This window comes from Geotrypetes seraphini, chromosome 12 (genome assembly GCF_902459505.1).
Source record: "Geotrypetes seraphini chromosome 12, aGeoSer1.1, whole genome shotgun sequence".
NCBI classification, from domain to species: domain Eukaryota; kingdom Metazoa; phylum Chordata; class Amphibia; order Gymnophiona; family Dermophiidae; genus Geotrypetes; species Geotrypetes seraphini.
The window spans coordinates 106,957,514-106,983,159 of record NC_047095.1 but is presented as its reverse complement, the minus strand read 5'-3'; the positions used below and the strand labels follow the sequence as shown (position 1 = coordinate 106,983,159).

Sequence of the window (25,646 nt, the reverse complement as noted above, 5' to 3'; positions counted from 1 at the left end):
GTAGAACATTTCTTGGATAGTCAACATAACATGGAACAGATTCAATGGCGGGTAATAGAAAGCTTTGCTACGGGTTGGGAGGGGGGAAATAGTGAAGAGTGGCTGAATTACAAGGAGCAGCGCTGGATATATGTTTTAGATACAGTAATACCTAATGGCTTGAATGGGGAATTAGAGTGGGGTACGTTGATCTAATCTTTGTTCTGGGTGGTTGTCAGTCTCCTCTAGTAATAATTTGAGTCTGTAGCTGTAAATCCGGCAAGCAGTCCCGTGACGCTGTGGCCACGTAATCACGTGGGTACAGTTGTCCCGGGTTCTGCTCTATTTAATTTCTGAAAAAGACGCCGCCGCCATCTCTGTAGATATAGTGGTCACAGAGTTTGGCGGTATATTACACTGAGGTGAGAAATCTAAAGTTGTTTGGGTACTATTAGGATTGGTTACTTTGACAACTATCTTCTTGAACATTAATTTTAACTTTTGTTCTTTAACAGGGGTTATCCTTGATAAAGCTTGTATAGCGAAACATGTCGGTGTTATAATCCCCTGCCAGAGACCACATGATTAAGCTAAGTGATATGCTTAAAACTATTCTAAGTGTGAATATTGGAGTCGTATTAATGTAAAATATTCAAAAGTTAAGAATAATATGAAAAATATAATATAAAATATTGATCCGATGACGAATTGACACGTAAAGCTTGGAGCAATGAGATTGTTTTGAGCTCCAAGTGGTGCCGCTGAGGATCGTGGTAAAACCTATATGCACTTTAGGGCATTAAAGGGGTGACTAAGGTCTTTTCACCCTTTGAGTTGGTCTATTTTGACTGAATACCCTTGGTGAAGTGTAATCCTTGTGCTATTATAGAATTCTAAGTTCCGACTGGGCCATCTCCCCAGACTTTTGGTTATACTTGCAGTATGAATAAGTCTAGGTGGGCCCACCTCCTACCCTTTCCCCTCCTCTAAAAATGCCTCTTTTCATAGTGGCATGATATAGTGAAAAATTGATTACTTGAATCTTTTCACTCTAGGCATTCAGAGGCAGGGTAAAGGACTAAGCTTTGATTATTAGTACTTAGATGATCTGTCTTTTTGATCATCCAAATACTGATTTAGGCTACTTTTTGAACATTTTTTTTTTTTTTTATTATGAGCCCCCTAGTAACGTAGTGAATGATGGCAGATAAAGACCCAAATGGTCCATTCAGTCTGCCCAACCAAACATGCTCCATAAATTAATTATTTAATTTAAATGGTTCTTTTTCTTAGATATTTATAGGCCAGAAATCCAGAGCCCTGCCCAGTAGTGTGCTTAGGTTCCATCTACTGGAGTCTTCATCAAAGCTCACTCCAGCCCATCCTAACCATCCCAGCCATTGAAGGCCTCCTCAGCCTGTCCTAAACTGAATATCCATATACGGGACACAGGCTGTGCAAGCCTGCCGAGTACTGGCCTTAGTACCTTCAGTGTATATCCATTATTTTCTGATTAGCGATCTTCTGTGTTCATCCAACTTGTTTGTCACCGTTTTCTTCTCTACCACATCCCTTTGGGCGCATTCTAGTGATAATGCATGTTATTTTACCACTAACTTACTATTTTAGAGACAGGTCCCATTTTATTCAATGAAGATTTAAGAAGAGAAATTTGCAAAAGAGGCAAAAACCTATAAAAAATTTTTAGGTACATCAGAAACAGAAAACCTGTGAGGGAATCTGTAGGACCGTTGGATGATCAAGGAGCAAAAGGGGTGCTCAGGGAGGATAAGGCGATAGCAGAAAGACGGAATGAATTATTTGCTTCGGTCATTATGAAAGAAGATGTAAGAGATCTACCTGAACCAGAAATGGGATAGGTAGCAAAATTCTGTTGTGGGTTAGGAATTGGTTATCAGATAGAAAACACAGGATAGGGTTAAATGGTCATTTTTCTCAATGGAGGCGAGTAAACAGTGGAGTGCCACAGGGGTCTATACTGAGACCGGTGCTATTTGACTTATTTATAGATGATCTGGAAATTGGAATGATGAGTGAGGTGATTAAATTTGTAGATGACACTAAACTGTTCAAAGTTGTTAAAATACATGCAGATTGTGAAAAATTGCAGGCGGACCTTAGGAAATTGGAAGACTGGGCGTCCAAATGGCAGATGCAATTTAATGTGGACAAATGCAAAGTGATGCACGTTGGGAAGAATAATCTGAATCACAGTTACCAGATGCTAGGGTCCACCTTGAGGATTAGCTCCCAAGAAAAGGATCTGGTATCATCATAGACAATACGATGAAACCTTCCATCCAATGTGCGCCGGCAGCCAAAAAAGCAAACAGGATGCTAGGAATTATTTAAAAAGGGATGGTTAACAAGACTAATAATGTTATAATGTCCCTGTATCACTCCTTGTTGCGACCTCATCTGGAGTATTGCATTCAATTCTGGTCTCCTTATCTCAAGAAAGATATAGCAGCACTAGAAAATGTTCAAAGAAGAACAACCAAGATGATAAAGGGAATGGACTCCTCTCATATGAGTAAAGACTTAAACAGTTAGGGCTCTTCAGTTTGGAAATGAGATGGCTGATGGGAGATATGACTGAAGTCTGCAAAATCCTGAGTGGAGTAGAACGGGTACAAGTTGATTGATTTTTCACTTCATCAAAAATTACAAAGACTAGGGGGACACTCAATGAAGTTACAGGGAAATACTTTTTAAACCAATAGGAGGAAATTTTTTCACTCAGATAATAGTTAAGCTCTGGAATGCATTGCCAGAGGTTGTGGTAAGAGCAGATCGCATAGCTGGTTTTAAGAAAGGTTTGGACAAGTTCCTGGAGAAAAAAATTCCATAGTCTGTTATTGAGAAAAACATAGGAGAAGCCACTGCTTCCCATGGATCAGTAGTATGAAATATTGCTACTCTTTGGGTTTTGGCCAGGTACTAGTGACCTGGATTGGCCACCGTGAGAACAGGCTATTGGGCTTGATGGACCATTGGTCTGATCCAGTAAGGCTATTCTTATGTTCTTATGAAGTTTAGTTACAAAAAACTGGGATTGACAGTAAAATAGCATGTTTTAACAGTAGTTCATGCCCCTAAGTTTCTCCCTTACCCCACAAAGTGACAAGGGAAAAACTCAGTTGAGGAAATGCGTCATCACAGAGTGTTGAATTCACAGAATGGCTCCCAGTAAAAGTTGTGGAAATGGAAACGTATCTGAATTCAATAAAGTTTGGAACAAGTACATACCATCTCTAAGGGAGAGGAAAACATAGCTTATGGTAGGAACAAACAGACTAGATTGGCCATATGGTCTTTATCTGTCCTTAACACCCTCACAGAAATAACTACTTTTTAATAGTAAATTATAACTTTCTATAATTTAGGTGTTCTAGAAATAAATTATCAGTTGATGAAAACAGTGGCATAGTAAGGGTGAGAGGTGGTGGTGCCCCTCCCCCTCAGTTTCTCTGCCCCTGCACCTACACACACCTTCCTCACCCCCTACTGCTGTGCGCACACACAACTTTCTTTTCCCCATACCTCTGTAACATTTCTGGCATGATCAGCAACCCTCAATCTGCAGTCACACCTCTGTGGGCTCTTCTTTTGATGTCACTTCCTAGGTGCAAGTTCAGGAAGTGACATCAGAGGAAGAGTCCATGCAGGTGGGGATTTCTGCTCATACCTAGAACATTACAGAGGTACGAGGTAAGTGAAGTAGCATGCACATGCAGCAGTGGGGGTGCGGAAAGGGGAGGAACATGGGTACCACACCCTTACCAGGATAGATCTCAGGGCAGACTGCTACCTACCCCCTTATTACACCACTGGTGAAAAATAGTTACATTCAACAGATAGGCAGATCCTTCTGAAAACAAACCTCTAAGGGGGTAATTTGTAATATTTGAAGAAAAGGTCTGAATTGGTCTATAAATGGTCAGAAAAGGAATGTTGTATTTTAAAAATCTAAGCTCACTATCATTTGAAGATATTTTTCCCTCAAATCTCAGACACCTCCACAATCCAGATGCAGTCAGAGTTGTTCTCCTGGACACAGGAAATTGCCCATTGAAGGAAAGCCCGTCTGCTGCTATGACTGTATTCCCTGTTCAGATGGAGAAATTTCCAATCAAACTGGTGAGTGATTGGTAACACATGAGATGCTCATGCTGGCAGGTTATTCAATGTGGTGCCTGCTCTTTAAAATTTATAAAAACATGATAAAATTTATACTGAAAAAAGACCAGTAGACCATTCAACCCAGTATATTGTCTCCAATGGTTGCCCAAGAACTTCTTAGCAGCTTAGTGGGCTGATGCTCCTGGCCAAGAAAATAATAAAATGCACCACACCAATATCTAAACTTAGGTGCAGAGACATCTAGGCTGGTAGAAAAAAATAACAAATAGTGGAGGGAAAAAAAACTTCAGATAACAGGCACTCCATATAGTAAGCAGCATGCAACAAATAAAAAACCATAAAAAAAATCTCAGGTCAGGAAAAATCTCCACATAATATCATTCACAATTCACCTACCAGGCCAGAAAATATCTGCACATGCAAACAGGGAATACCAGTTAATCACATCAAGAAAGGAAAAAAACATTGAATTTACTTATCTTTTTATAAATGCTTTTTGTCAGCCCAATTGACTGAAAAAATTCAAAGCTCTAAAGAAATCCAAAAGAGAATCCTTATTTCACTTCCGCTGCATCTACGGTCAAAGCAAGCACAAAATGTTGAATAGGAGAAATAATGCCATCCTTTTTTTTAAAAAATTTCCTATAAACACCCTCTTTCAATTTGAACCAATCAGAATAAGAATCCCAATAGTGATATCATAAGAACGCTGATCATTCAGTGCACAAATTCAAACCATTAGGTTCAACTGCTTTCAGCATAAATATCCACTTTTATTCACATGGTGCTAAGCTCCTTTAAAGTTACCTTGGTGGCTGAATGGTGCATTTGTTCCAGCATTGTGCAATCTGAAGTGCCAAATGTATGAGAATACTGAAGACAGTGAGCAGCTAAATGTGCTTCCAGTTTATCCATATATAAACATGATGAGTCTGCCCCATATAACTTAGATTGAATTAAATAGACCAGACCCATAAACTCAGCACATTGTACAATTTTCACATTTCTTGTGGTCCCGATCCTTGGATGTCCATTACTTCTTCTTAGTCCAAATGTCTTTTTTTTTTTTTTTTTTGTAAATCTTTATTAAATTTCCAAACTACCATAGTGCAAACAAACAATTTCAATATACATAAGTTTACACAAAATGCACATTAAGGGCTCCTTTTACAAAGCCACGCTAGGGCCTTAATGCACAGAATAGTGCACGCTAAAATGCCACACGCGCTAGCCACTACCGCCTCCTTTTGAACAGGCGGTAGATTTCTGACTAGCGCGTGCAATAAAACCGCTAGCGTGGCTTTGTATAAGGACCCCTAAATGTCTTAAATGTCAAATGTCTTATTGATTCAGCTGCTATCCCAAGCTGAAATTCAATTGAAAGGAAAGCAATACTCTAATACATAGGTGTTGGAATAGGGGAGGCCACAGGGGCCATGGCTTCCCCAAAAATTGGTGGTCACCTTCCCTCCCACCCACCTCCTTGTACTGTACTTTTAAATATTCAGGCAGCTGCCATGCAGCATCAATGAGCAGATCAGCTCCGGAGCCCTTCATTCTACTTCTGGGGCAGGCTCTGCCGCTGTCTGAAGATTTAAAAGTACAGTGCCAGGAGGAGGTGGGTGAGAGGTCATGCTGCAGGATTCTGCTGGGGCTAAGGCAGAGCTCCTGACTCCTCCCCCCAACAAACCAGCATTGTATTGCCTATGTTCTAACATTCTCAAACATCTGATGGACTTTTAACACTGCCCCACTTCCCTTGCACACCACTTAGCTATGTTTCTGCTCAGAGCCTCTAAAGAATGATACTGGACTGGTATGTTTATGGATGCAAGAGTATGACACACTGCTGTTTACATTTTTAAAACTGATTAAGTGTGTTCTTTCCTATTAATTATGGAGTTTCTTTAATCTTTCTTTTGAGTTTATGTTTTATATTTTATTGCATTGTAAATCACTATGACCCACATTCAGATATAGCACTATATCTAATCTTTACATAAAAAGAATTACAAAAAAAAGAGCCTTCTTGCTGTTCACACATAGGTGATTCATTATAAAATCACCTTGTGAATGTGTAATAAAGCTTTACAAAAAGCAATGCTCATCCCATAGCTTAGGTGAGAGAAAACTATCTTTAAATTTGAAAGAGCAATACAGTGGTACCTTGGATTGTGAGCATAACTTGTTCCAGAAGCATTCTCGTAAACCAAAGTGCTCATATATCAAAGCTAGTTTCCCCATAGAAAATAAGGCTACTGGTGCTGATCGCTCCCACCCCGGGAACCGGCTTCACACCCCCCCCACCGTGGCCCACCCCTAAACCCTTACCTCGGGCAGACACCGGCACGCACCAACCCACAGGACATATGCATGCCGGTGCCAAAAGAGCCTGCCGCACCTGCCACTGATCTATGCTGGGCTGCTGTGAGGCCTTGAGCATCTCATGAAAATCTCAGAGAGGGTGGAAGCTAAAAGGCCTTGAGCATGCGTAGATGCTCAAGGCCCCACAGCAGCCCAGCATAGATCAGTGGCAGGCGTGGCAGGCTCTTTTTGCACCAGCACTGGCACACGTATGTCTTGTGGGTTAATGCATGCTGGTGTCCGCTCGAGGTAAGGGTTTGGGGGTGGGATGCGGGGGTGCGAAGCTGGTTCCCTGGGTGGGATGGGGGCTCACATACTGAGTTAAAAGCAGCCTTAAAAAACTGGGCTTTACCTTAGATTTGAAAGCTGCAAGAGAAGGAGCCTGACGTAATGACTCAGGCAGTTTGTTCCTTGCATACAGTGCAGCAAGATAGAAGGGATGGAGTCTGGAGTTGGTTAAGAGAGACTTTCCTGATGATTGGAGTTCATGAGGGAACATTGGGGAGATAAGTGAGTAGCAAAATGGAGGGGCTGTGGAGTGAGTGTACTTCTAGGTCAGTAAGAGGAGTTTGAATTGTATTCATAATTGGATGGGGAGACAGTGAAAGGACTTGAAGGTCCTATCCTCTGGAAAAAAATTACCAGGATATTTGTAGATGAGTAGTGGGTTAGAACAGCATAAGATATTCTTAAAAACACATTTATTTATGAAAGTTTTTTTTTTCTAAGTGATTAGAAGGGTTTTTAAGCTATACAATACCATATATGGATTTTTGATATGCAATAGTATATCTTTTCTGATTATGTTGGTTAAGATGCTATTTATGTAATTGTGTGTTTTATGTGCTTTAAAATATGTGTATTCTGGAACCCACCTAGGTGTAAGCAGGCTAAACATTTTTAAAAGAAATAAAGAGATGCTAAGAGAATATTCTTTCTTCTCAGATATGGACAACTGTATGAGATGCCCAGAGGACCAATGGCCCAATGAAAAAAGAGATGTCTGTGTCCCCAAAATTATAAGTTTTCTATCCCATGAAGAACCTTTAGGAATAGTTTTTATATTTATTAGTCTTTTCTTTTTTCTTATCAATGCTGTCATTCTGGGAATCTTCATTAAGTACCGAGACACTCCCATTGTGAGATCCAACAACAGGAATCTAAGTTACATCCTTTTAGTCTCCCTCATCCTTTGCTTTGTCTGCTCATTGATATTCATAGGCCACCCTGAGGAAGTAATCTGCATTTTCCGACAGACTGCCTTTGGAATAAGTTTCTCCATCTCTCTTTCCTCTGTCTTGGCTAAAACAATCACTGTGGTCATGGCTTTCCAGTCTACCAAGCTTGGAAGCAAGCTCCGGAAATGGATGGGTCCCAGGGTCTCATACTCTATAATTCTTTCCTGTTCCCTTCTTCAAGTTTTCATATGCCTTGTCTGGTTGGGTACTGCTCCTCCATTCCCATATCATAACATTCATTCAGAAATTGGAACAATATTTATTGAATGTAATGAAGGGTCAGCAATTGCATTTTACTGTGTTCTGGGTTACCTGGGATTTCTGGCTGGTATCAGCTTCATTGTAGCTTTTCTAGCAAGAAATCTACCTGACAGTTTCAATGAGGCCAAACATATCACCTTCAGCATGCTGGTATTCTGCAGTGTCTGGGTGTCTTTCATCCCAACATACCTGAGTACTAGGGGCAAGTATATGGTAGCAGTGGAGATATTTGCAATTCTGGCCTCTAGTTCTGGAATACTGGGATGTATATTTATTCCCAAATGCTACATTATTCTGTTCAAGCCTCATAGGAACAACAGGAAATATATCACAAAAAAATAAATGAAGTTACACTTCCTAGAATGTCAAAGGAAAGCTACATTAATTAAAGAACATTGTAAGTGCTACAGTTACATTGAAACTCATACACAGTCAGCCCAATGTTCAAGGTTAGCTGTATGTTCATTGGACTTAAGAAGCTAAAGAAGGGTAGAATAGGGAATTATCTTGATATTACTTTGGGTTTAAATGCATGGTGCCAGAATTTACATGCATGTGCTTAATTTTATTGTACATGGTTTGATTGGCAAGAGATGCAAATGCTACACTAACCCCTCCCCCCTCCTTTTATTTTTTTTTTTTACAAAAGCATGTAAAAGGTTTTTTAGTACTGGCTAGCATACTAAATGCTCTGCACTACTGTAATGCTCATAGGAACTCTATGACCATTGGAGCAGCATAAAGGATTCAGTGCACTGGCTGGCACTAAAAGCCTCTTCCATGTTTTTGTAATAGGAGGGGATGGTAAGTAGAGAATGACACGGTAACAAAATTCATCACCGTTCCCGTCCCCGCGGATAACCGCGGGAAATAATCCCATGTCATTTTCTAGTATCTATTTCAATCTCAATCTTTCTACACCAGCATTCTTCAAAGCAAAGCTTGCAGGTCAGTGGTTGTGGCCCATTCATACTCTGATTCTTTCCTCTTTCCTTAAAGAATGACATGAAGATGGTTTCCCGCGGTTATCCGCGGGGACGGGAACAGTGATGAATTTTGTCACCGTGTCATTCTCTAATGGTAAGTTCTTACGACTATGCTGGATTCTTGACTTCTTTTTTTCATGTCATGGTCCTCACTGCTTCCTTTTGTTCCTTTGTGAGGACTTTTCCTCTTTTGTTTCCAAACAAAAAGTTTACATGTGAATGGCTCAATGCATCAAAGTAGCAATTTTAGAAAAGACGCTACTTAAACCTGTATGGACACAGCATGCACAATCATCAAAGAGATGCATTCTGGGACAAATATGGCAGGCCTTAAGAAATGCATACTGTACAATTCCAATGTAAATACAGTCCTACTTTAGAAATCATAGGTAGGTATGTGTATGTGTATGTGTTAGGTAATTAGTTTTTAATACCTGGGGTGATGAGTGATTAAAGAGGCAATTGTTGCCTTTCTGGTATTTAAAACCATCTTTCAAATCTAAAAATTAGAAACTTCTAGAATGGTTCAGCAGTTTGCTTTCCTTTGATATCCAGTTTTGTAAGATTCATCTTTTAGAAATGTAAGTTCTGGCTTGTGTACATTAAAGTTGAAAAAAATCACCACTTACCTGTTTAAGTGTGAGCACTTACATGATGAAAAGCCCCGAGTGATGCTGTTCCTTTTCTGAATGTGCTTTTCTCTAAAATGGCTCCTCTCCCTGTACACACTGCAAACTATATATTCATTCTCTACATTATTATCCATATTTTGAAAAAATATTCTGCTTTCAGCAATGACGCATTAACTAGATACCAGGTAAGGATACTTTTGAGTAAGAGAGGCCCTTCTATTCTATGGGATCATTTTTGAGGGATATATTTTGGGGGGGGTCTTTGAGAAGAGGCTGTGTTTTGGGTTGCTTTGGTGCAGGGATCATAATTAGGCGTGCTTCTAGGAGAAGAGTGAAAATATTCTTTTAATAACTGGCTCCTTTAAGAAGCAGCAGATGAATGTGCTTAAGAATTATTTTGTAAATATTTTGTGTTGTATGTATTTTACAGTTAGGCATACATATAGACAAAGACTGGATGGAGGTTGAATGGGAATATCAAAGTTATTCAATATCATAAATTATAGAGGTGAGGAGTGGTCTAATGGTTCTGTGGTTGCAGGTTTGATTCCCATGCCTCTCCTACCTTGAGCAAGTCACTTAACCCTCCATTGTCCAGGTGTCAAGAGTTAGATTGTCAGCTGACAGACAGATAGGGAAATACTTAGAGTATCTGATTACTATTCAGTGTAAACCACTTAGGATATAAGGATATATAAGAAATAAAAATAAAGGCATAAATTAAGCACATATCTCCAGCTTTAAGGTGTAAGCACTTGGATTATGGTTGGTGTACTGCTTGTGCTTAATTGCATTTGTGTGTTTATACCCGATTGCAATCAAGGCAGGATTAATTCTTCAAGGGCCCTTAGGCACACAAGTACACTGGGCCCCCTAGCCCCACCTATACCCTACCCACATCCCGCCCCATTTATTTACCTATTTTCTGAAAGATAGTTAAAAATGTATTAAAATTAGTTCAATAAAAGGACCACCATTTCTATTTCTAACCATTTATCAAAACAGCTACAATACTACTTTATCCTACTGTAATAAAATAAAAACATATAATTGTTTTCAACCTTTGTCATGTGGTTTCTGCTTTCCTCATTTGTCATTCTCTTTCTTCCATCCACTGTCTCCCCCTTCCAGAAACTGTCTGTCTCCCCATGCCATCTCTCCTCCTGCCCCCATTTTGGTCTGTTCACCTCATGGTCTGGCATCTCTTGCCTTCCATCTCTCCTCCCTCCCCCCTGTGGTTTTAGCATCTCTCGCTTCCCATTTCCTCTACTCAGATTTGATATCTCTGTCTCCTTCCCTGTTCTATAGCATCTCTCTCTCTCCTTTCTCTTCCCTTTCCTTCTCTGGTCTTCCTTCTCTAATTTCTGCGTCAGTTTAAATTAAATTCTTTCTTACTATTCAGTCCTCAGTTCCCCTCTTTTTTTTACTGTGTCTACTCACAGCTTGCCACCCCTTTCCTTCACTCCTCCACTATCTCATAACTCTATCTTCTTCCCCCTATCCAGCATGTGGGAAGTCAGCAGCAGTGATGAGGAGGTGAGGGCTCCTCACCTCCTCACTGATGCTGCTTTCCCATTTGCGCCTGATGTTGATGGCACAAGTTATCCCCAATTCCATCATCTGCCTGACTGCCACCATCTCTCTCTCTCCTGGCTCCATCCCAAGTCCATCTACCTCCCTTCCCCTCACCTTTGCTCGAGTTACCACTCATTCACCTTATACTTTGATTTTTTTTTTTTTTTCCAAACAATGATAGGCCCTGGCATCATGGGCATGTCTGACAACCCAGGAATTAACTAGGCACCACCTGAGACTAGAGACCAATTAACTCAATGCATAAAATTCAAATTTGTGACCAATGGAGTTTCCTGCCTCAATCACCTCAAGCCCCAGCCAATTAGGTTTGAGAACCCACCATATAGAAAGACAAACTGGATGCCTTCCAGCACACCCTGAAAGAGCATAAATGTATACAGGACATACTAGAACAGAAAGCACATTGTAAAAGAGAAGTGCTGCATGCTTAGAGAAAATGCTTTAGACATATAAAATATAAACATTAAGTAGTTAAACATGAAAAAGAAAAATTAAACATTGCATAGTTGAATATAAAAAGAAATAATATAAGTGCAATATTTTATGAGAGAGATGGCATGGGTAATGGAAATGCTTGCACCTTAAAGAAGAAAATTTAAGGAACCCAAGTACTAGGTGAGAAAAGTACCCCAGAAAAGGGAGAAGTACAAAACATTAAAAAAAAATACAGTCCAGGAGTGTGTGAAAGCAATGTATGAGCCAAAGGATGACGTGGAAGAGCAGCGGCATGAAGACCAAAGAGAAACAAGGAGGACCAAAGGCAAGAGGTTCGTACCTGCTGTGGACAAACTAAGCCCATGTAATCATCGAGAGAAAGCCGCTAGAAATAGCTGAAAAGCAAACACCCCAGGAGACAAAATTAAATACTAAAAAAATGCTGGCGAGAAGTAAAACAAGCAGGGAGAGAAAAGTGAAAGTAACTTACCAGAATGCCGGGTATATAGCAGAGCACCAAAAAAGATTAAACAGTGCGGTGTAGTAGTTATGGAGGAAAGAGTGAAAGCAGGCGCATATAATTAAAGCTAAGATGTAAGTCACATCTAATTTTCTCACATAGTACTTGGTTTCCTTCTACTATCTTCTTTATGGTGCAATTATTTCCATTACTTGTGCCGTCCCTCTCATAGGTTTTAAAATATTGCCCTTATATTATTTCTTTAGATCTTACTTTCCAGGGGGCCCGTCCATCGCCGTTTGAAAAAAAAAATAAAAAAAATACTAAGTCATCTGTTCGGGCCCTAGGCACATGCCTACTGGGCCTACCCGTTAATCCAGCTCTGATTGCAATAGTATTGTATAAAGGAAGGGAGGTGTCTACTTTCCTTTGAAGAATAGATTCTGCATACAAAACGAATAGAGTTATAGAATTTAGTTCAAATAATTTCAGTCCGATTAACAAAACCACAGTCAGCAAAAAGAAATATAGCATTCAATATTTAGGGAACAAACATCTCAGATAGTAAAGTGGAGCAAGGACAGCAATACACAAAAATAAAGATTGTAGTAAACAATACCAATCGGCTACACCATGTAACATAATTGTTGCTCCCGGGCACTAACACCCTTATTCTCTAAATGATTCCGTTGTTGGCAGCTGCCTTAAAAGCAACTGCCAATCACATCTGAATCATGAGACAGCACCATTTAGAGAATTTATTACCTAGGTTATCATCGAATGTAGAGTTAATAACAGGGTGTTGTTTTTTTACCTCACTTAAAACATAGAAAACCCCATGAATGAGTTATAATGACCTAAGAAGTAACACAAGAAAAGTCGAATACATTCATGCTTCACTCATGACTGTATAAATGCAATCGAAATTGAAGCATTCAAAAAACAGCCACAAACGTGGGTCCACAAGAAAACCTGGCATTGGATAACTGAATCCTCCAAAGCGGAAGTATCATGTGTTCTGCCAACTCTTTTTATCTGTTATATACACAGCTTGGTCCCCTTATTAGGACAACAACAGATGGTGGTTACAGCGTGAGAAACGTGTCCAGTGAGCCCAGTTTAGGGTAGCAAAGTCCATCTGTTTTTGTTTTGAATAATTATAGCACAAATTATGAATTGATTTTTTCCACATATCTGTGTTGATAATGAGGTTTTTAGACCAGTGATGGTACCTTTGCCCCAAATGAGGGTCTCTGCAAAACTCAGTTTTTGACACTGGGGTATTTGAAGTCTTTTTTCCCCATTATATTAATCTAATATCATTTATTCACTGTGTTCATTCTATAAAGGGGGCATGTTTGTTTAGGTACATAGGAATATACTACCCTTTGCAATACCATCAAGGCAATTATTATATTCAGGTACTCTTAATTATTTTCCCCTATCTGTCCCTTTGTGCTCACAATCTTGATGCAGGTGGAAAGTATGATGTTCCTTTGTAAATGTGCTGCTCCAAGCAGTTCTAATTTTTTCATCCCCAGTAACTGGGGGCTTCTAGGAACCAGTGTAGATGATAGTTGGTTCTGGCCATCTTGCTGGAAATGCCCAATTTATTCCCTAGGGCTTCCACAGCTGGTGTCATGATTGTTCCAGTGGTATTGATCATACCATGCCCAGAACTGACATTTCTGCAGAAGAAAGTCACAGCCTGATGGCTAAAATGTCAGTTCTACTTAGGAGGATGTGACATGACCTGGACCGCCAAAATGATTTTGCTTTGCTGCTCCTTTAATCCTTAGTCTTGAAATTAGTGCAGTAGGCTCTCTATTCCCACTTGTCTCCTTCAAAGTGCAGACATTAAGCTACTACTATAGATGTTCCTAGGTTTCTTATTTCTAATAATCCTGATTAGGGTAGCCAAGTTCCTCCATCATCTATTCTTGTTTGGGCTTAGATAGAGAGGGTCTTTGAGTTGGGTGGCCCTCCACTTGCAAACACCCTCTGCCCTCTCCTGCATTCTAAGCCTCTCCCTGACCTACCTCCCTGGTGGATTAGAAGGGTCCATTAAGGCAGAAGAAATGCTGATCATAGGTATGGTGGGGCTGAAATTTGCAAACCTGTTGCTGACAAACACTGTACCCATTTTCATTTGCCACTAATAGAAAATAAGGCCCAAATTCTGTAACCAGCGCCTAAAGTTAGGCACCTATTTTGAAGGTGGCCAACTAGATAGGCGCCTATCTAAATTGAATAACAAGCTCAATTAAGCTTTTTAATCATCACTGATTGAAACATAGGCGCCTATCAAGAAAGTGTGAATCTGTAACAAGGCACCTCCAAAAATTTAGGTGGCCTTCAAAAAAATAGGTGATATGCATGTTAGGTGTGGGTGTGGCTACGTGTTAGACTGCTCTTAAGCCTGTTTAAGTGCTCAAAGCTGGCCTATTTATTGGACACCTCCAAAATAGGTTCCGCTCAGCATGACTCATTAAACAGCACCCAATTTTACTTGAATCGTGCTGAACAGTGCCTAATTAGGCACCTAACTTTTGGGGGCTTCTTATAGAATTTGCCCTTAAGTGAAGAAGTTCCATTGATATGTCTTCTGTTTTAGGAAATGACTGAGAGAAGTAGGGCACTCTGTAAGATTCCACATTCTTCTCAGCATTCTCTCCAATCTTATAACCAAAACTTACTCTCAATTCCCTCACTAAGGCACATTCATACCATGAGAACTAACATATTTTCCGTCACTGCCCCCACACTTTGGAACACAGCTCCCAATCACTTAAGAGAGATTTTATCCTTAGACAATTTCAAACTCTAGTCTAAAAAACATTCCCGTTTAAATATGCTTTTGAATCTTGATCATCCTTTTAAGGATGTTTCATGTTCATGTATGACCTGCCTTTTGACTGGTCCCTCTGTTTTCCCTACCTTTCATTTTTCCCAATTTTGTTCTTTCCTATCCAAATGTTGTAGTTCTCTCATACCAGTCAGTCATGGTTTCTATTAAATGCTTCATGTTTGTCTGTTGTAGGTTTTGTTGTATTACTCATTTTTATGTTTCCTTTGTATTTTTTACTTTGTAAAACTGCCTTGAATATTGAAAAGGCGGTATATCAAATTTTAATAAACTTGAAACTAGAGAATGACACGGTGACAAAATTCATCACCGTCCCCGTCCCCGTGGATAACCATGGGAAACCATCTTCATGTCATTCTTTAAGGAGAGAAGGAAGAATCAGAGTATGAATGGCCACAAACACTGACCCACAAGCTTTGCTTTGAAGAATGCTGGTGTAGAAGGACCGAGGTTGAAATAGACACTAGAAAATGACATGGGATTATTTCCTGCGGTTATCCGCGGGGACAGGAACGGTGATGAATTTTGTCACCGTGTCATTCTCTACTTGAAACTTGATACATCCCTTTAGAGTTACAAGACAGTTGTACATTTCTTGCATAAGAGGATTCATAGCATATGAAATTATCATTGTGACTTTGAGCCAAAATATGGACCTGTTGGGTCCGACCCATATGCTGTAATAAATGTCTTTTGTAAGATTATCCCTGGTAGTGGGGTTTCTCATCCCTACTGCTCTTGGTGGATATTGTTATTGTGGGAAGTTGTTTTGGTTTGTTTGTTCATTGCTATAAATGGCTGTCCATCCCTATTATATTAGGGAAATTTTCCACATATAAAGGACTTTAATAATATTAATATTAATAATATGATGTGACCATATTCACATGGAAAAGTATGTGCATGGAAGGAATGTGTCCTTTTTTGTAAACATCTTTACATAGATGTTTACAAAAAAATGAAGTATTTGTATGTTGTATGCACTTATTTACATGTGTCTTGGGAGCTGGTGTAAATTTTTTGGGCATTCCTGCATTTGTGTGGATTTCAGAGGGCATTTGTCTAGGTGCAGGTTTGGAACTAGTATTGGGAAAGGCAGATAGGCTTAATATGGGTCATTTTTCCAACCTAAGTTTAGGTGCCTTCTTATAAAATCCCTCCCCACACATGCAATAGCCTCAATTTGTGATCTCAATACATTTAATCCAGATTAGTATTTGTCTACCTGTTAATATGAGTTTAGCTTTAAAAACAGAAGCAAACTATATTTAGTGCTAAATACACAGAACTACAGCAGATGTCCCATGAGATTATTCTCTGAGGAGAAGGACATTATAAAGCTTCTGTATCCTTAGTGGGACAGTTAAACTCAAATAAGCAACAGGCTGAAATGACACCCTCTCCCACCAATTTGATTTATGTTTTTTTTGCTTATGTACCGTTTTCTAGTATGAAAATGACTGGATTTTAGGTGGATGTCAATAATTTAAAGATGAATTTGTGTGGGATCAGCAAGAACCCTGCAACCTCTTCTACCAGACCATAGAATTATGTCCAGTCTCAGCAGGTGTTTTGTGGGACAAACTATTTTGCAGTTTTGAAGATGCAAGCTCATTCTCTTCTGATTTTTTTAATGACTTTCCATGTGCTAGGGAAGATTGTCGAGTGTTCCTGCTCTATAGGGCAGTATCAGAAGGCATCACCTGGTTATCACAGGAACGGGGACATCCTAATTGGGGGAATAGTAGCTATTGCCAATTTGTTTAGAACTCAACCATTTTCCTTCACACATCCCCCTATGTTGCCTCAGGATACAATGTAAGTAACATGGGTCAGTTCATTCACATCAGGGTTATGCTTGTGAATTTTATATAGAATTGCCACTAATTGGGGAAGTTAATGACATTAGTTGGATTGCTGAAATTGACTAGGTTGGATTACCTAAATTTAGGATTCTGTGGTCAATTTGAATTCCAAATTATGCTCCTAAAACTTTGGTGACTATGGAATAGTGAAAGGGCAGGAAACAAAATCAATGTGTCAATGTTCCAAAAACATTTATCCATCAAAAAAACACCCGTTATCTAGATAAGCACTGCTGAATACTCAGCACTGGCCAGAATCTGAATAGTAAAAATTAATAACTGCTGCAGCTAGAACTATGCTTTCACATTTTTGTGAAACAGAACTAAACTAAACCTTAAGTTTATATACCGCATCATTAGTGCAGACATGAAATCTGCCAATCAGGTGGAGAAGGCTTCCTCAAGGGCAAGGCAGATGCTGGGTTGCATCCGTAGAAGTTTTGTCAGCAGAAAGCCTGCTGTCATTATGCCATTGTACAGGGCCATGGTGAGACCTCATCTGGAATACTGCGTGCAATTCTGGAAGCCACACTACCGCAAAGACGTGCAGAGGGTCGAGTCGGTCCAAAGAATGGCCACCAGAATGGTCTCAGGGCTTAAAGGTCTCCCGTACGAAGCAAGACTAGACAATTTGCAGCTCTACACTCTAGAGGAGCGCAGGGAGAGGGGAGACATGATTGAGACGTTTAAATACGTCACCGGACGTATAGAAGTGGAAGATAACATCTTCCTTCTTAGAGGCCCCTCAACCACAAGAGAGCACCCGCTCAAACTCAGGGGCGGGAAATTTCACGGCGACACCAGGAAGTATTTCTTCACGGAGCGAGTGATTGATCGGTGGAACGGGCTTCCAGTGCAGGTGATCGAGGCCAGCAGCGTGCCAGATTTTAAGAATAAATGGGACGCCCATGTGGGATCCCTAAGAGGGTCAGGGCAAAACACTAGCTAATCTTAAGGGGAGGGTCTATAGTGGGCAGACTTGATGGGCCTTGGCCCTTTTCTGCCATCATCTTTCTATGTTTCTATGTTTCTATCTCCATGGAAGTAGAGCTCGGCATGGTTTACAAGAACTTACACAGTAGTAACATGAATTTCTCCAGGTAGTGAATTCCAAACTCTTACAGCTTGATAGTTAAATGATTTGAATTAAAGTGGTGTAATGTGACCAAATCTTGATTTATAAAAACTAAGTCTTGCTGTTGTGTTCTGTGTCACAATATGTTTTAAAATTGTCCAGGTATGGTATTAGGACAGATTATGCTACTGGCCTGAAACTGTTTTCAGTTGCCTCATCTTAAAAATATATTTTTTTTCACTAGAGAGGTGATATATACGTTGAAGGTTACGTCTGTTGAGTTTCTAAATATCTTGACTATAGTCTTGATTTTATATGAGAAATACAGGGCTAGTATAATAGGTATATGAGAAACTATATTTGAGGGATTCACCGAAGAGCAATCAGTTAGTTTCTCATAATTTTAAACATATTCCTTAAATGTGGCTTGTCTACCCAAATTGTATCTGCAAAAAAAATTTGTGCTTATGTTGTTTGATTTGACAGTTGTACTGTGAATTAAGCTCCAAATTAGCTCACCAATAACTAAATAGTCCCAGACACTGGGTGGGATGCTTAAAACAGAGCTAACTAGAGTTAGGAGATGGTGCTGCAAAGAGGTAAAATTATAGCAAATAACGTGAATGTTTTTTTCTTAGCCAGTTTATCAAGCTCTAACCATGCATTGGGGCTTAATGTATTTTAATAAAAGCATCCCTTAGCATGTGGAAGGCTGTCTTACTGCTGTGGTTGGAGCCTGTAGGGAAATAGAAAACATGGACAGGAGTTGGAAAAGAAATGCATAAATGAGCACTGCTCTAAGTCCTTGATTTCACACCATGAAACAACAAAATAAAACACACCAAAATAATTTTTGGTGCATCTCCCACAGAATTCATCCAATTCTTAAGAAATTTAGAGCAGTGTTTTTCAACCTTTTTATACCTATGGACCGGCAGAAATAAAAGAATTATTCTGTGGACCGGCGGTTAAAGAACACTGGGCTAAGTCGTGGGCCAGATCCCACCCATCTCTACCCAATCTCCACCCCAGACCCTGCCCTCATAATAGTACTAATTGTACCTTGCACATCCTGTGCCTCATCTGGAAGCCTTCCCTCTGCAACGTCAGAGAGAAGGCTTCCGGTTCAGGCACAGAATGCCCGTAGCAGCCACTGCCCGTGGCTTTGTGCACTGAATCAGTTAAGAAGAGGGAGCTCGCTCAAAGATAACGCCGCATCGATCGCACCGTGGTTGAAGAACACTGTTTTGGGCCTCATGCATGTGCTGATCCTGTGGACCGGCAGGAAATTTCTGTGGACCAGCACTGGTCCATGGACCGGTGGTTGAAGAACACTGATTTAGAGCATCATATCCAGATGAAGTTGATGTAAAACATTGTAAATATTTCCCACTGTACCACAGCACTACCTTGTGAAAATGAATTGTGAACGGAATAAAAACACATCAAAAGTTTTATGGCATATCTGGCAGAAAAAATGTTGTCAAAAAAGCAATGTTTCAATTAAGCAGATGTCCCTTTGCACAAAGGCTTGCACTTACCCCCTCTTCTATGAAACTGCGTTAGCAGTTTCCAGCGCAGAAAGCCGCGCTGAATGGCCCACACTGCTCCTGATGCTCATAGAGTTCCTATGAGCGTCGGAAGCAGCACGGGCCATTCAGTGCAGCTCACTGCGCTAGTAATGGCTAGCGCAGTTTCATAGAAGAGAGGGTTAGTTTTGGCCTGCACTGATATTTGGACTTGTCAATGATGCTTTGCTTCGGCTGAGCCCAAACAAAGATGAGATGCTGTTTAAGGTCTTTGATGTCTGCTAGATGTGTTTCTGTATCAGCTCCCAGATCCGGTAGTCAATTAAGTTTAGGTCTGGTGAATTTGCAGGCCAGAGGTCTGGACCAATAAAGTCTGGGCTCTCCTGATGTAGCAGTTCTATGGTATCCTTTGTTGATGTGCTGGGGCATTGTCCTGTTGGAAGATAAAGTAGTCTCTAGACTTGCAATGGATCACTGACAACAGCCAATTGGATAATTCAGAATATGTCCTAATACCATACCTGGACAATTTTAACTCACATTGTGGCATTACAGAGAAATAATTCAAAAGACCACAACTATTAGAAAACACTGTCACCAGACAACTTTTTAAAATGAATCAGTACGAGAGGGAAAGTCTGCTTTTAGAAGAGCTGCAGCATCAAGAGGATGCCTTGGTAGTACACACGGTTGATCTTAACTCCAGGATTGATGAAGAACAAATCTGTGATTTTGAGTTTTGAGATTGTGACTGACACCAAGAATGATTGGCTGAATGTCAAAAGGATCCATAGTAGACATTTAGCATTATCCTCACACATACAGGTGATCAGTCAGTGGATTAATCAGTAGAGCTACTGTAAATATCTTTTCATCTGTAAATCATATGAAGCTGACCCTGTGCTCTGGGTACTTGGTCAAAACCTGCTTGCACCTTTTCAGGCGTATGTCTGTTGTATAAACTCTTGTATATTACATATTTTAAGACACTTTAATCTCAGATCATCATGAATTATCCTAACCACAGTTGTCTGGCTTATTCCTGATTCTCTTGCTATTTAATGGGCAAGTTGTTTGGTCTGTTGATGGCACATCCTCCTGGTTCAGTCCAAGATCACTTACAACATCAATGTGCTCTTGTGTACAAATTGAGTGTCATTGTCTGCTGCCTGATTTACGATCTACAGTGCCTATTGCTCTGATCTTGTATAGTAGCACATTAAGGCCATTATTGTTCCAACCTTTCTGTGGGAACTCTTTCAACAATCCTAAACTGCTGTAACCTTTTAGCAGTACCTAATTCTTTATCAAAATTTGGTCTTCAGCAGTAAAAAAACATTTAGATACATCTTCTTCTGCATTTATCCCAAAGCAACAATTCATTTCCTCAACGCAGTCTTGAGGTGCTTCTGGGGAATATTTACATTAGATTATATCAACTGTATTCAGGACACATCACACTAAATTTCATAAGAATCAGCTGACTTCTGTAGAACATACAACAAAAAACACTTTGAGGCTTAGATGTCGATAGTCATCCTAAATTTAGGGGAACTCTATTTATGCCAGTATTTTTTTGGCCTAAATGAGTACATATAAGTCCAAAAAACAAAAGGAATTGACCCCAAGATATCCACAGAGAAGAAAATCCAGAGAAAACCAAAAAAACTCTGGTGTAATGATGTTCCTAAATGGACTTTATTTGAAAGAGTCAAAGTTCCAAAACAGGCACCTACATGCAAAGCACTCCCAAAATCTGTGCCCTAATCATGCCTACTTTGTGATTGGTGCCTTGGACTAGGTGTCTACATCAAAGTGACAGGTGCCTACCAAGTTAGGGGCCTAACATCTTAATAAGTGCAATTCAGTTTTATGGTGAACCATGTCTTTTTATCATTTCTATACATTTTTTCTTTCACTTAATGGAGCTATGGAGTCTGGTGTGGTCTCTATTGATTTTTGCCATTTTAGGTGCTTTAGGTCAAGATTGGCATTAAATGTCTGTAGAGATGATACCATGGACATTGTAAAAGAGGGCTCAGAACTGAGTGGGAATTTTTTGAAGAAGGACCTAAGGATACAATACAGGGGGCCAAGGACACTGGGCAAGGAGATTGTAAAAAAGGGATCAGGACTGAGTGGGAATTTTTGGGAAAAGGACCTAAGGACGCAATGCAGAGGACTGAGTGGGAATTTTTGGGTAAAGGACCTAAGGACGCAATGCAGAGCACCAGGGCCAAGGATGTTGAACCAAAAATGGGGAAACGGGCTGAGGACAAATCAGACACCCCACAGGAGGAGGATGGAGGATGTCCGGGACGAGACTTGGGGACTGGCAACTCAGGAGGGGGTCGCCAGGAGTGCCAAACCACAAGGAAAACCAGCAAGAAAGGTGAACAACCAGGACTTACACTGCCTATACACTAATGCTAGGAGCCTAAGGGCTAAAATGTGAGAGCTGGAAGTCTTAGCCAGCAAAAAGGGCCTAGACATAATTGGAGTCACAGAAACATGGTGGACCGATGATAATGAATGGGATGTGGCTTTGCCAGGGTTCAAACTCTACAGGAGAGATAGGCCACAGAAAAAGGGTGGAGGAATAGCGCTATATATAAAGGATTCCATACCTTCAACCAGGATGGAAACAGCAGTAAGGGCGGATGACTTGGAATCACTAAGGGTTAAGCTATCCGGAGGTTCTGGAGCAGACATAAAATTAGGTCTGTACTATCGCCCACCTGGACAAACGGAAGAAACCGACCAGGATCTGGAGGCTGAAATGAGGCAAGTATGCAAAAGCGGAAGTGTGGTGGTGATGGGGGACTTCAACTACCCGGGAATAGACTGGAGAATCGGGCACTCAAACTGCATGAGGGAGACCGCATTCCTGGAGGTCACAAGGGACTGTTTTATGGAACAGCTGGTCACAGAACCAACACAGGGGATGCAACTCTTGACCTAATCTTCAATGGACTAGGGGGACCCGCCAAGGAGGTGGCGGTACTAGCCCCACTAGGAAACAGCAACCACAACACGATCCAGTACAGGCTAGAAATTGGATCTACAAAGGTGAATAGAACTACAACGACAGCACTCAACTTCAAAAAAGGGAATTATGATACCATGAGGAAAATGGTGGGAAAGAAACTCAACAACACCGCAAGGAAAATTGAGTCTGTAGAAAAAGCCTGGACCCTACTTAAGGACACGGTGCATGAAGCACAGACCCTGTGCGTCCCCAAGTTAAGGAAAGGGTGCAAGAAGAATAGAACTAAAAACCTAGTGTGGATAACAAATGCAGTGAAAAAGGCGATAAATGACAAGAAGGCATCTTTCAAAAAATGGAAAAAGGATCGATCAGAGGACAACCAAAAGGACCATAAAAAACACCAAAAGGAGTGTCACCGAGTGGTTAGGAAAGCAAAAAGAGAATATGAAGAGAGACTGGCGGGGGAAGCAACAAACTTCAAATCATTCTTCAGGTACGTCAAGAGGAAGCAACCGGCAAGAGAGGAAGTGGGACCCTTGGATGATGGAGACAGAAAGGGAGTGGTAAAAGAGGAAAAAGAGATAGCTGACAGGTTAAACGAGTTCTTCACATCAGTCTTCACGAGAGAGGACACAACCAACATTCCGGAACCCGAGGAGATCGTAAAAGGAGATCAGGATGAAAATCTGGTCCAACTGGAGGTGAGCAAAGTGGATGTCCTTAGACAGATAGACAGGCTAAAGAGCGACAAATCGCCAGGTCCGGACGGCATTCACCCAAGGATACTCAAGGAACTAAGGAACGAAATAGCTGAGCAACTTCGACAAATATGCAACCTATCCTTAAAAACTGGAGAGATTCCGGAAGACTGGAAAATAGCAAATGTCACGCCCATCTTCAAGAAAGGCTCAAGGGGAGACCCAGGAAACTACAGGCCGGTGAGCTTGACCTCGGTCCCGGGAAAGATGATGGAAGCGCTGATTAAAGACTGCATCTGGGAACACATCGAAAACACTGGGCAACTAAAACCGAGCCAGCATGGCTTCTACAAGGGCAGGTCATGCCTCACTAACTTATTATACTTCTTTGAGGGGGTAAGCAGCCAGGTGGATAAAGGGGAATCTATAGACATCATTTACCTTGACTTCCAAAAAGCCTTCGACAAGGTACCACATGAAAGACTGCTAAGGAAGCTATGGAACCACGAGGTGCAAGGGGAGGTCCACCGATGTATCAAAAAACTGGCTGGCGGACAGGAAACAGAGGGTTGGAATAAAAGGCCATTACTCACACTGGCAATGGGTCACGAGTGGAGTTCCGCAGGGGTCGGTGCTGGGACCGCTCCTGTTCAATATATTTATCAATGACCTGGAGGCGGGAACAAAATGTGAGGTTATTAAATTTTCAGATGACACTAAACTATACAGCAGGGTCAAAACCATGGAGGACTGTGAAGACCTCCAAAAAGATCTGACAATGCTGGAAGAGTGGGCCGAAAAGTGGCAAATGAGCTTCAACATAGGAAAATGCAAGGTCATGCATGTAGGGAAAAAGAACCCAATTGAAGGGACACGTATCAAGTCCTTAGGCCATGTTTTCAAGCTGTAAGAAAACCAGACCCTGTTTGTCTTTCCCTCTTTGAAAATACTACAAGGACATTTATGTTTGAACAGAGATATTGTGAATTGAATTCAATTGTTTTTATAAGCCGTATTTGCAAACAGATTTAGTTAGGGGCTCTGCTGGTCAAGGCTTTTTCTGACCTTTTGGACTCCAGCCAGAGATAGAGGAAAATGCTGATGTCTTTAAAGTTTCATGTGACCTGTGTCCATATATGGTTTGTGTTTACGTCACATGCTGACACATGCTGACAACACTGATTCATGTAAAAGATATAAAAGGAATGTGAAGCTGATAATAAAGCGGACATGTTTTGGAAGATGATTTCTGGTCTTTAAGATATGTCCCCAGGTACCTGACTTCCAAATGACAGAGACAGAGAAAGTATGGGACCTAAGCCTTTTCACTGATGTTTACTAACAAAATGGGGGGATCACTGCTAGGGGTGAGTAACCTTGAAAGAGACCTGGGAGTGATGGTAGACACATCATTGAAGGTGTCAGCACAGTGCGCCACAGCCTCAAGGAAGGCGAACAGAATGTTGGGCATCATTAAGAAGGGTATCACGACCAGGACGAAGGAAGTAATCCTGCCACTGTATCGTGCAATGGTACACCCGCACCTGGAGTACTGTGTCCAGTACTAGTCGCCGTACCTCAAAAAGGACATGGCGGTACTTGAGAGAGTCCAGAGAAGAGCAACTAAGCTAATAAAGGGTATGGAAGACCTCTCATATACTGACAGACTGAAGAAGTTGGGGCTTTTCTCCCTGGAAAAGCGGAGACTTAGAGGAGACATGATAGAAACCTTCAAGATCATGAAGGGCATAGAAAGAGTGGACATAGACAGATTTTTCAAATTACGGGGAACCACAAGCACAAGGGGGCACTCGGAGAAACTGAAAGGGGAAAGGTTTAGAACAAATGCCAGGAAGTTCTTTTTCACTCAGAGGGTGGTGGATACATGGAACGCACTACATGAGGATGTGATAAGCAGAAGCACACTACAGGGCTTCAAAGAGGGTCTGGACAGGTACCTGGAGGACAAAGGGATTGAGGGGTACAGATAGGAGTAGAGGTAGGTAATAGGGATAGAATTAGAGGATTAGAGGCAGTTACAAAATTAGTCATGGACACTGTTCAGGCAATTAGGCCTGATGGGCCGCCGCGGGAGTGGACCGCTGGTCAGGATGGACCTCTGGTCTGACTAAGCGGAGGCAACTTCTTATGTTCTTATGTTCTTATGGACTAGGCAACTACCTCAGTGTAATAGATGCTTTCCACGTTAGGGGCCTAACATCCAATTAAGTGCAATTTATCAGTTACAAGGTCCTTTTTATAAATTATCAATGCCAATTATGTCTATTAAATAATTAGGTTAGGTACCTATATCAGCCTGGTGCATCAATGTAGGTATCTAACTATAGGTGGACTTTATAGAATCAGGGCCTCAATGCATGAATGAACAGTGCACTTTCCCACTTTATTGGATGATATTTTTGTTTGTAAATGACAATATTCATTTCACTGAATTTATTTACATGGAATTAGCAAGATTGAAAGTCCTAAGACACTCCCAAAATGTGAT

At 40.8% G+C, this 25,646-nt stretch overlaps 2 protein-coding genes across 2 annotated transcripts in view; both read left to right on the top strand.

Moving 5' to 3' along the window:
• LOC117346254 (vomeronasal type-2 receptor 116-like) overlaps nucleotides 1-10,236 on the top strand; it is a 54,710-nt gene extending 44,474 nt beyond the window's left edge. Inside the window, exons 5-7 of the mRNA XM_033915656.1 lie at nucleotides 4,014-4,140; nucleotides 7,453-8,322; nucleotides 10,214-10,236. Coding sequence (XP_033771547.1) covers nucleotides 4,014-4,140; nucleotides 7,453-8,322; nucleotides 10,214-10,236 — 1,020 coding nt within the window. The remainder of the gene's footprint in view (nucleotides 1-4,013; nucleotides 4,141-7,452; nucleotides 8,323-10,213) is intronic.
• Nucleotides 10,237-11,910: 1,674 nt separating this feature from the next.
• The window catches only part of LOC117346253 (vomeronasal type-2 receptor 26-like), a 35,582-nt gene continuing 21,846 nt past the window's right edge, over nucleotides 11,911-25,646 (top strand). Inside the window, exon 1 of the mRNA XM_033915655.1 lies at nucleotides 11,911-11,987. Within this exon, the coding sequence (XP_033771546.1) occupies nucleotides 11,911-11,987 (77 nt within the window). The remainder of the gene's footprint in view (nucleotides 11,988-25,646) is intronic.